At 46.0% G+C, this 12,286-nt stretch overlaps 1 protein-coding gene across 1 annotated transcript in view; it reads left to right on the top strand.

The window, feature by feature from the left end:
• Positions 1–828: 828 nt before the first annotated feature.
• Sh2d4a (SH2 domain containing 4A) overlaps positions 829–12,286 on the top strand; it is a 47,316-nt gene continuing 35,858 nt past the window's right edge. The window contains exons 1-2 of the mRNA XM_059244471.1: positions 829–1,150; positions 6,078–6,444. Of these exons, the coding sequence (XP_059100454.1) occupies positions 6,264–6,444 (181 nt within the window). The 5' untranslated portion in view covers positions 829–1,150; positions 6,078–6,263. The remainder of the gene's footprint in view (positions 1,151–6,077; positions 6,445–12,286) is intronic.

Consider the following 12,286-nt stretch of genomic DNA (forward strand, 5'->3'; position numbering starts at 1 on the left):
TCAATGCTTTGGAGACTAAGCCTATGGCCAGGAATCCTTCCCTGAATGGATCCCAAGCACCATTCCTAAACAGCTGATTCTGTTTCCTGAGAATGTAGGGTATGGACCCTGCCTTAAGGCTTTTCAATTCCAGAGTTTTCTGCAGTTGGGAAAGCCTAAGATAAACAACGCTTGGGCACAGCAAGTCAGGCTTCTAAACTGATTGGATAGGCTGTACAAAGTCACACCATGATTCTTGTTTATAGCACTTCTCTCCAACACTCACAGTCTGGGGTCCTGCGTCCATCAGCCTCGCCACCCAGGACTGTTTTCCTCCACACATCCTTGACATTCCTTTCCGATGGAAAAGGCCCGTCCAGTGTTCCACTCTGCTAAGCTTTCCTCCCAGATGTGCTTCGGCTGTGCCCTGCACCACCCTGGTCCTCTTCTGTTAACCACAGGGTTTTTCCACCCCCCCACCCCCCCACAACTCCCCTTTCAGGTTTCTCTCCCTGGCTGTCCCTGTCTCTGGTGTCTTCAGACTCCCACATTCCAGCCTTTCTCTTCCTTGATCATGCCCAGTAAAGCCACACCTGGAGTAACAAATGCTTCAGAGTTTGATAATTTACTTAATGTCAACAAAAGAGAAAGGGAAAAGTAAGCTGTAGAAATGCAGACGTAGAACTGGAGAGAGCCAACTTGGCCTGCAGACCCAGGTTCCCAGAAGGGCCTGCCCGCCTCCGCAGGCTCCACCTAGCAAGTTGAGTGTGGAAAGGGGCCGGGGGGCTGTTGTCATTAATAAGTCTCTCGGACCCCTCTGAGATGGCGGGACAAACCATCGCCGGACTGCAGACAGCTCTCTAGATTAACCAAGGATTGCCTTACTGTCGCTGGACCAAGGCAGCCAAGCCTAGCCTAGTGGCCCTGGAGCGTCTCCAGCACCAGGGTGGGGCCCAGAGGGAGCGCCCAGTCAGTCACCCCAGCATGTGGGCGCGGCGGGGCGGGCCAGGGCTCTGAGCTGGACGCTGAGCTCCTTCTGGGCCCGAGTGTTTGTCCAGCCAGCCTGCCCCGGCTGGGTCTCAGCCTGTCCTCCCTTCTCTTCCTGGACAGCTGCCGGAGGCAATCCGAAGGTGGCAGGTGCTTGGGCCACCTTGCTCGGGGTCCTGAGCAGGTAGGTGACCCGGTGGCGGTGGTGGTGGATGGGGTGGGACCCTGGAGCACGGAGCCAGGGAGAAGGGGGAGCGAGTGGGCAGTGGGACCCGGGAGGTGGGTCTCCAGGGCGAGGGGAGCAGCACAGGGGCCAGGGCTAGGAGGGTGGTGAGACCCTGGTCTCCATGCATCTGTCCCTCGGGTCCCTCCTCCACCGCGCGCAGGGCGGGCTCAGGTGCCCAGCGGAACCTGCAGCCGGTGGTGTCCGGTGTCCGGTATAGGGTGTCCAGAGTCAGCAGCCGCGGCAGGGTGAGTTGCGGCCGGAAGACAGGGGGTTTGTGATCGATATACCCGGTGCCTCCAGTGGGAGGAGAATAGGCGTCGACTTGGCGTCTTTCGGGGAAGTTGTGGGGTTCGGGCAGTGTGCATGCACACGCGATGAGTGTGTACACCGGACTAGGGCAGGTGCAGCCGGAGGAAGCCACCTGCGAGGGTTTGGGCCACGCTGCAGTTGCTGGGTGCTGGCCGCAGTGCTGGCCAATCAGCCCGTGTCCAGGGGTCTCTCCTGGCCCGGAGACCTTCCAGGCAGAGAGCCCTGAAAACCGGTTTCAGCCCACGCAGAACTCCATGAGTTCCTTTCCAGCTCCGGGACACCCTTGTGCCGGCGCCCCCACGTGGTACAGGGAGGGGCGGGCGGTGTCGCCTCCTCGCTGGTTCTGGGTCAAGGCTCAATTCAGAACCAGCTCCAAGTCAGCTGGGCCAAGGCTTCCTGGCCGCTCCTGTCTTAGGGGTTCATGGGTCTTTTTGTAGGTTTTCTCAATCGTGTCTCCCTATGGTCTCAGAGAAGTAGCATGACAACCTCTTCCTCAGCTCTCCCATAAGCTTCTCTTTGCTTCTGTAACAAAACAATGTGCTTGTAATTTTTTTAATTTAATAAATAAGTGGGAGGAATACTTAGGTGAAGATTTGGCGTGGGCAGATTTTCCAAGTTCTTGAAAGCATTTATAAACCATCCAGCTGATCTCACTACTTGCAATTTATTTTATTCTCAAAATCATCATATAAGAAAAAAAAACTGAATAAAACAACTCAAAGCCTGAAGACAAAGGTAAATGTTTAAAGGATAAATCGAATTTAAACTAGATTCTTAGTTTTAGGGATATACTTACTATACATACCACATTATTTTTTATGACGGACTGGGCTGTAGCTAGGGTGTTATTATTATTTATTAGGCCCCATATTAATTAAAAACACAATTGTGTTGTAAGAAAGCAGAAAGTATTCAAGTCAGACCAGAGATCTTCAGATATCCTGAGAATTTAACCAAACTTAGACTCTTTAGAAATTTTTAGAGTGAGCAACAGGTGTGGGCTTATGGCTTCTTATTTGTCCTTTTCAAGAAAAGTGTCGCAGGAGAAGAAAAACAAGTTAGTTGAGCTGCATGTTGTGTTGAATCTTGAATAACTGCCCTCCATGTGAGACCCAAACACGACTGGGTGAATCAGCAGTGAATGTCCCGTCGGTCGGAGTGAAAGTAGGAAAACCCCTGACTGGTTAATTTCCTTGTTTTTATTTCCTGTACTTGTCTCAATAACTTCAAGGTAGATTTTATCTCAAAATCCACGAGTCACAAAGATTCCCAGATTGATTTTACTGATTGGGAAACTGAGTCCGAAGATGTGAAGTGATCTCACAAAGTCACAGCTCACTGGAGGCGAAGCTGGGAATCCAGGCTGGGCTGGTGTCCCTTGAGGTAGTCCATGAACATACTGCTGTGTTGGGGTGTGCTATAGGACAGCCTTGAGAATGGTGGCAGGAGGTTCATCCAGAGTGAATCAGCAGTCCAGTTTGGTGCCCATAGTCAACAGCCAAAGACACTTGTTAGCTGAGTTTCCTTGGTATTCTCTGGGGACACCAGGATCCACTTGTCCTTTTTTCAAGAATGATTAAGCTGGCCCTGGTGGTCAGGGTCTACAATCCCTGTTATGTGAGAGCAGAGGCAGTCAGTATAGAAAGTCAAAAGCATACCTAGCCTAGAGTATATTCAAAACTGGCCTGGGCAACTTAGACTCGGTCTCAAAGTATAAAGCAAAAAGAAGGCTGGGGATGTAGCTCAGCAACAGAGGGATTGCCCAACACGTACAAGGGACAGGGTTTACTTCTCAGGACTGCACAACAAAACTGACTAACTAACGTCAATGCTTGAAGTCCATGTTTGCTACACAAGGCAAAACAAAAAGTTTGCACAGCTCTTTACAGAGGTGCCACCAAAGGGAATATTGGGGAGACAAAGTGTCTGGCAAGTAGTGAGCTCGAGGAAGACAAACTCACCACTGGGCCAGTGTGGCAGGCAGTGCTGTGCTCCTTCCTGGGTGGGGTGTTTTCTTCTGTGGCCTCCTCTAATCTTATCTATAGTTGATGGGTTGGGCTTCTGCACTTGCTGAGATATCTATCTCCTCATCTGCAGCTCCCTTCCCAGGGATATTTTCTGGTCTTCGTTCTGAAATTCTAAAAGCGGCATCATACCCTGATTCTGGGCTCCTGAGTAAACTTATAGCCTCCAGTCAATGCAGTGGACATGATGCCTGCCATGCTTTGCAGCCTCCCAGCTATCACTGCCTGCCTCAGCTGTGAAACGGGGCTGGCCTCTTGGAGTTAGGGAGTGGAGGGAGGGAGTTGACTTACGTGGAGTGTTTGAGTTAGTGCTTGCAACAGTTAAGTGTTGGTTCTGTTATCAGAGTACTCAGGGAGGAATGTGCCCTTGGCTCTTTGAGGGAGTTAATTTTCAGCTCTCTCTGACTCTCTAATACTATTCACTTGATTAAAGATTGGGGGTAGAATAGAAGCTGCAGACCTCATCAGTTGCTAATTTTTCTATCCTGTTCTATGGGCACCAACCACTGAGGTCATGGAATGTAGCCATTTTGGCTGTTTCCTGGAATTTCAAGGAGTCATTTTCTTTATTTACCTACTACTTTACCTCAGGACCTCGGAGTCACATGGGCCAAAGAGCCAGAGTCTTTCTGTGGGAGAAGAATATCTTCTATAAACACTTCCTTTAGGGTGGAATTGCTCTATTGCATGAGAATGTGCTAGAACCACAATATCACAAGACATTGACTCTGTGCCGTCTAACCCTTCGAGGACCGTCTCAAAGCAATATGAAGCTTAACTAGGGGTCCTGCCTCGCCAAGTTACAGCCTTGGCATTCATTTTAATGCTGCTTAACCTTCCTTGTATCAGCATGTTCCATTTGAATTCCAGTAGTCAAGTGCTGTGGGAGAAAATAGGGTGCAGGTAGGAACAGTACACATAGCTCCAAGGCCCTGCTGTACAATGAATAATTAGTGAGTCTGAATGCTGCTGATGTCCTGTGGCACCTGACTACTGAGTGAGTGTGTCTGAAAGGACTGTGTTCAAGAAGCCACTTTACAAGGAATCGGAAGAGGAAGGGAAGGAAGCAGAATTAAAACTTACACAGATGGGGAGGAGGCCGGGGGAGTCAAGACTACTGTGGTCACGATGTGGCCTACTAACTGTTCTCAGTTGAAGCGTGTTTTGCTCCCCGTGGAGAAACAAGAAGTTTGAGCGGGTATGGCTAGAAGCAGGATTACTGAAGCACTGTAGGCATGAAAATTATAGTTGATCTTTTAGAACACAGATGATTCTGAAATGTCATAGTGAGACTTTTGTACTTCCCATGACATTTGGGACAAATCAAATGTCTTTTCTCCACATATATACATATGGGCATATACATATGTAGTATTTCCTCCTGATGGTAAAAGTGTAAGGGTTTGGGGCCAGGGAGATGGGTGGGTAAATAAAGCATGAGGGTGCATTAGGACCCCACACGCAGTGGCATCTAATCCCAGTGCCCCTCTGCTGAGATGAAAGGTGGAATCAGGAGGCTCCCCAGAGCGTTCCAGTCACCTAGCATGGTTGGTCTACAAAGTGTCGAACAAGAAAAAGAGAAATCTTGTCCCAAACAAGGTGGAAGGCCTTAGATTGTCCCCTGTGGCATACATGTGTGTACATACATGCATTCATAATACATGCGTATGTCGTACTCACAGAAAGTCTGAAGGTTTGACATCTAAAAGCATTAACCCACATAAAACTATGTAAACTAAGCAGAACTGGAGGAAGCGCTACCTTCTTGACACCATGCTTGACCGAGTCCACAGCCTCTGTCTGAAGGAACCTCCTGATAAACTTATAAACCAAAGACAAAAGCCAGTGACCTCCCCCTGCCCCCACCCCCCCAGGTATCTGGCCTGAAACTTCTATTTTACTAAATTAGGTTCCTGGAAAGGAGACACCTACGAGCTGGTAACCTTCCAGAATGTTCGTGCATGTTCTCTTTTGTACTTGCGCTGCTCTCATGGCTCTGCTGGGTTGTCTGGAAATGTCCTTTGTGAAGGAGAAAGCACGTGGTTGTATTCATGCAGAGCCTAAGAGAAAGGAAAAGAAAGACAGTGCTCTCTCAGTTTTATTCCTTCTTTTTACTTCTTTAAGAATGGCTCTGTTCCTCTAAAAGTATCTCCAATGTGGTATTTTCCTTTGGAGTTTGGGGAGGGTATTTTAATTTCCTCTTGTGACCTTTTGTTACTGTTATTGTTGTTGGTGCTTTTCAGCCATGCTGCTGGCATTTGGGAGGCTCTGAGATAATAATGAGTTTGTTCGGTTGTCAGGAGGCCAGACAAACCTCTGTTAAATTTCTGTTTCCCTGAGGCCGGCCTGTACAAAGTTAGGGTTTTTCCGATAAAGTATCTATTATGGGATAGAGGTTATACAAACTCTTATCAAAACATACCACGACTTTTCTCCTCTTTCTCTTTAAAATAAAGAACGAGATTGTATTTCCTCCTGGCTTTCTTTACTAGCCTGCTCCCATACAGAATCTATACATTTTATCGCCTGATATGGGCTGTCGCTCTTGGCAGGTTTGTCCACTGAACAGCATTTACGAAAGAAACCACTCTGCTGAGTTCCGGTCCCATCGGGTCATTACTGCTGGGTGTTCCAGCCTCTGGGAAGGCCTGTGGAGGTGCCCAAGCGCCAGCCTGCTGAGAGCAAGTCGTTTCCAGAAGCCTCTGCTACAGGTGCAGAGGTTCTTGTGATCAGCAACGATGCTGAGACAGATACTGGCGGATATGTTCATAGACCCTGACCTGCTGGCGGAGCTCAGCGAAGAGCAGAAACAGATCTTGTTCTACAAGATGAGGGAGGAACAGATCCGGCGGTGGAAAGAAAGAGAAGCCGCCATGGAAAGAAAGGAGTCCTTGCCAGTGAAATCCAGACCAAAGAAAGGTAAGTCTAGCCTCCTCCTCCTCCTCCGTGCTGTGAACGGGGCGGCAGGAGGCCTGCAGCCTCGCTGGAAGGGCTCACACCACTCACTGGCTGGCCAGGTCTCACTGGCTGGCCAGGTATGAACCGTGACTTTGCGGCTAGATCCTATGTTAGTTCTTAAGCCAGGTTTTCAAGTGGAAGTGTGCCTCTGCTCACACGTAAACACGTAGAATACCCACCATGCAGTATATGTGGTTTAAGTATTTTGTCTAAAATCAGACTATCCTTAAAGTATGGTGAAGTCGGTGCTAAGGAATGGGGGTATAACTGAATGGCAGAGCACTTGCCTAACGTATATGAGCCTCTCATCTCCATCCCAGCACCTCCAAAAAACAAAAAGCCATCCTAGATTTTGACTTGTGGGGCATTAAGGAAGGTCTTTACTGCCCCCCCCCCCCTTAGCATTTGGCTTAGCATTTTGCCATCATAATACAAAGTACTTGGACAGCAAGTGTGACTATGCGTCATCAACTTCAGGCACTTTTTGAAGTTACCATTTTAAAGGCATGCCTGTTAAAATGTAAGGAACTTGCTTAAAGAAAGCAAATCTCTATAGTGCAAATGCTTAGTGTGGAATGATTCTCAGATGTACTTCTTCATGGCTGAATGAATCCCTAGGAGTTTGAAAGAGTTCTTTTGAAATCATCAGGGGAGGAATTCTTTGTTCATTATGACCTAAATGTAGACATGCACAAATATGGAAAGTGCACATTAACTCCCCCACCTCCCACACACATATAGCCTCTGTCATGGGTCAGTACTTAACTAAACACGTATACATGTGTACACACACACACACACACACACACACACACACACACACACATACTCCCACACTCCCATACACATGCACACAGTTTTCAAGGTCACTTACTGAGGTATTCACACTCAATTTTTCCTCACTTTTTTTTTTTTTATTAAGCCAGGAAAAGTAAAATTTTATAAAACTGCTCAGGATTTCAATAGTTGAGAAAATCCCACTGGCATGCTCGCCAGATACACAGATTCAAAGTGGAAATCAGTTTTGTGGCCTTTGCCTCATACTGTAACTAAATTCTTTTTATGAGGTCTATATACTGATAAGAAAAATAACTATGGGCATTTCGATTATTATTATCTTATACAACATAGACAATTTAAGGGCTGGGTGTAGATCAGGGTGAGGGTGCCTGCATGGGCATACAGGAAGTACTAGGGTCAACATCAAGTACCCCTACCACATCAGCAACAAACCAATAACCAAAAAGTCCTGGACATAATATTAAAAAAAAAAGTAACATGATAATATCTTACTGGTATTTTAGATGCTCTGTGAAACACATACCTTGTGTCTTATTCTCCCCAAATTTGTGCAATGTTGGTATTAACTGTCCACTGTTACAGGCCAAGACAGACAAACAAACAAAATATAACCCTTAGAGATCTTCTATACGGAAAGCTACACCCGGTACAGATGCTCACATCTGTGGAATTTTCATTGCACTATCCAGATTCCAACTTTTCCTTCAGAAAAGTCATGGTGAGCTGAAGCACTGGGGGAAGGCTTAGCTGTTCATCTTCTTGCATCCCCAGGAAGTTTATCAAATAGCTGGGCTCCTCTAGGGCATCCTGCTCATTGAAAACCTGATATGCTGGTGTAGTGGGGTGACTTTGGGGACTGTTGAGACCCAAAGAGTGCTTGCCCCTGGGTCCTTTACTAAACTGTGGGCTTCTCAAATTTGCTGAGTTGTTTTCCTTGTGGTAACTTGAGGCAATTATTTCAATTTCTTTGCTTAACTGTTTCCTTGTAGAGTTTTGAATATAGCTTTCAAAAGAAATCCACATTACCCTTTTAGTTAAATGATGGTAGAAGAAGTATGCTAATATAAATTTAATGAAAACAGTGAAAGTTCTATCAATATTGCTTATCAGATGTTTATTATCCCTTGAAATCCTTTAGCACTGGGAGAAAGATGACTGACATTACACTAGCTCCTCTCGTAACCAGAGAGCAGGAAAAAATTCCCCACTTCCTCTAGAAAGCAAGTGCTTCTCATATTTAATCTTGCCCAGCCTTTGGAGCCAAAACCACAAGTGGTCCAAAGCAGCAGCAAGGTGCCTAGTGGTTGCCCAGGGCACTGTCTGTGCTGTGGACCCACTGAGCCTGTAGCCATCATGTCTTGGCCCCCCACGTTTATCTCTACCTTACTGACATGTGTGTCCTACCTGCCCCCAGCCCTGCCTGCCTCCAGCTTGTCCTGGACTACAGGCTCTTCCTGGCCACAGTTCACAGCCCAGCCATGGCTTTGGAGGTTGTTCCTTTTTATTGTATCGATCTTATGCCCACCCCCATTCCTTTATACTATTGTCTTCATCGTGTTAAAAGTTCTTTTCTCTAGAAAACCACAAACCACTGTGGAACTCTCCTGACTTTCTATAATCTTAAGGTGAATGCAGGAAGGGCTGAGAAAATCATTGGCAGCAGGGACTGAACCAACAATACACCAGATGCTTTCTGAATTCTCGTGAGACATTGGCCTTCGCAAAGCAGGAGACAATTATGGACTGACTGTTTTTGCTGTGTGATAGCTAAGACGTCTGAATATTGTAGGAAGGAGCCACACATGGCTGTACCACAACTCAGAATTGAGGTTTGATGAATGCGTAATGAAGGTCTCGGTGGCATAGATATATAATTGAAGCTTCTTGGGAGCTTGAGAAGGGTAATTTGCCTAGGCTACAGAGTGAGTTCAAGTCCAACCTAGAGACCTTTGTGAGACCCTGCCTCAAATAAAAAGTAAAATGTGGGCTGGAAGATGGCCTAGTGACTAAAGTACTTACTGTACCTATGTGAGGACTTGAGTTCAGATCTCCAGAATCTGTGTAATTCTGAGTGGTCTTGTCAGCCCATCTGTAAGTTGAACCTTGAAAGGCAAAGCCAGGGGACCCCCAGAGTAAACTGACTAGCTAGACAAACTGTATTGGCAAGCTCTGGGTTTCATGGAGTCCCTGTCTCACTGAAGAACATAGAAGAGCCATTCAAGATGATTCCTGACCTCAACCTTGGATCATGGACATGTGCACATGTGCAAGAGAACCTACATGTATGTACACACACACATGCAAATATGTATACATACATTCATCCCACACACACACACTTGAAAATGGAAAAATGCTTTAAAGTATAAGGGGCTGGGGATGGGAATACAGCTCAGAGTAGTTACCTAGCAGGAGAATAAACTGGGTTTAATTTCCAGTGCTTAGGGGGGAAAGGGTATAAACCACCAGATTTTAAAGACTCGGGTAGTAGGAAAATATAAAAAAAAAGTAGACATGGAAGTTCGCTATTAGATATCTTGGGTTGGATGCATGATTTGAATAAATGTCACCAGTTTTTAGGTGTTAGAATGTTAGAAAAGTCATTATTATGGATGTGGTCCCCATTTGGACAGTACTGCTCTCTGCTCTAGACTTTCATAGGAACCCCAGCCAGTGTGTTTCAGGCTGGCTGTTTTGTTCAGACTCTGAGCTGAGTGCTTCAGTATATCACCTCACTGAATAATAACAATCAAGCTTGCGGCACGAAGTGCTGTTTACATTTTATGGATGGGGAAAGTGAAGGTCAGTCATTAATTAACTTGCCTTGGACAAATAGCTGTTAAATGACAGCTGGAATAGACCCTGACTTTGATTCTCCCCAAACTGGTGCTATGAACAAACGTGGTACGTGGCAAGCGTAACTGGGGTTTGGGAGCAGTTTCTAAAGATGCCTTGCCTGTATCTAAGACAGAAGTTGGCACTTTTCCTGTGTGCTTTGTCACATTAACACAGAATATATGGTTCCCCTGCACTTTTTTTATTGGCTCTTAATGAAGCAGAGGACAGGAGCCCAAAGCCCAGGTGAAGATCTGGTGGCTGGGATAGCATGTCCTCATCTGCCCTTGAGATATGTGTGCTTGAGATACACGTGGTGGTTTGAATGAGAATGGCCGCCATAGGCTGATACATTTGAATGTTTAGTCACCAGGGAATATAACTGTTTGAAAGGATTACTATGCTCAATACAGAGCCTGACTTCTGAGGCTGTGTCATAAAAGCACTGTGGCCCCTCTTCATTCTTTTTTCAAAATCTCTCCCTCTCCCCATATCCCCCCCCACCCCCACATTCCTTGCTGGAGGAGATGTATAACTAGCAGGGGCTTTGAGGTTTCAAAGGCCCATGCCAGTGCCAGCATTACCAGCCCCCTCTTATCTGCCTGTGGATCACAATGCAGTTCTCAGCGACAGCTCCAGCACCATGCATGCCGCCATGCCCCCCACCATGATAAAAACAGACTAACCCTCGGAAACCGTAAGCAAGGCCCCAATTAAATAGTTTCTTTTGTAAGAGTTGCCTTGGCCCTGGTATCTCTTCACAGTTACAGAGTAATGACTAAGGCTTGAATTCATCTCCATTTGCTGGATTCTTATTGTTACCGCAGGCACGTTCCTTTAGCTGGTCTTCTGTTTCCAGGAAGCAATGGTTCCATAGAGCTGAGCTGGAATGCAGCGGGGCCTCTGGAAATGATAGCTAGACAAATAGCTGAATCCTTTTTCTTCTATACAGCAGTGACTCAAACCCATATTGCCAAGAGACTTTTCGCCAAGCTTTGGTCTGATTGTTATTATCTCATGAGAATTTTTGTTCACATGGCCCATGAGCCCTGCAAGATTGCCACAAAGAAAATTCTTCCCAAATTTTCCTATGGTTCCTCATCAGCCCTTGGTCCTGTCTGTCACTCTGTCATGATGGCAGCTCTGCTCTCTGCCTAGTCACTAAAGCCAAATGGCTAGGAGGCATTGTGGCTTCTCTCTGCCCTTACCTATCCCCAGCCATTAAATCTTATAGATTTTATTTTGCCTTTTCTATTCTATGGAGATTCTCCCTACCTATTCCCTCTACCTACCTATTGGCCTGTTATCATGTGGCAGGCTAAAGCTTTACATGGAAATCGTTTCACTTAATTATTGTGAGAACTCAATGAGGTCAGCATTGCCTCCTTTATTCTTTCAAATAAACAAGTGGAAAGATGCAATTTGTATAAACCCAAACTGGAACCATCATTTGAATTTGAGTCCAGTTAAATCCCTAGTCTTTTCTGAGCAGGTTAACTGAACCTCTTGCCTTAACATTTTGTCTGTCTAGCTAGCTTTGAATTCCCTGGTATTGCATATCTTCCAGGCAATTTTTGCATTTTCCATCTCTCTTGCTGCCCTTAAATCCTACGCTCTCCCGTCTTGATTTATTGCTTCTGTCTACTCTTTTGATTGGGGGTCTCACTTATCCATCCACCAGTCACTTCCTGGGACTGTGGTATCAGGCATGTCACCCAACTTTCCGCTCCCTAAACTATGCATATGATTTTATTTAATTTAAAATGACTTTTGTGTTAAGAACTCCAGCACATTTAGCAGGATTAGAAATTATAGGGGGAAAACACCAAGTAAGTTGAGGAAGACTTGATAGAAATTGGCCTTGGCCTTCATTAAAAAAATGGAGACAGATCTGGCCTGCTCATACCCCCATTTCACCCTACGAGATGAGAAACAACACCATATTGACCTTAATGTAGGCCACCCCAGCTTACCTGTTATCCTGTTGGCTCTCTTTTTACTCTCTGTGTCTCCGTTTGGATCACACATTAGAAATATTCTTTAAATACAGGCTTTAGTCACACAGATCAGTTTTGAATTCCCCTCTCAGTATGCAGTGGCTGTTTCATCTTGAAGAAGTTCCTTCTCTGAGCTGCCATGGCCTCACAATAAAATATGGTTAAGAATG

Source organism: Peromyscus eremicus, chromosome 17 (genome assembly GCF_949786415.1).
Source record: "Peromyscus eremicus chromosome 17, PerEre_H2_v1, whole genome shotgun sequence".
Classification (NCBI taxonomy): domain Eukaryota; kingdom Metazoa; phylum Chordata; class Mammalia; order Rodentia; family Cricetidae; genus Peromyscus; species Peromyscus eremicus.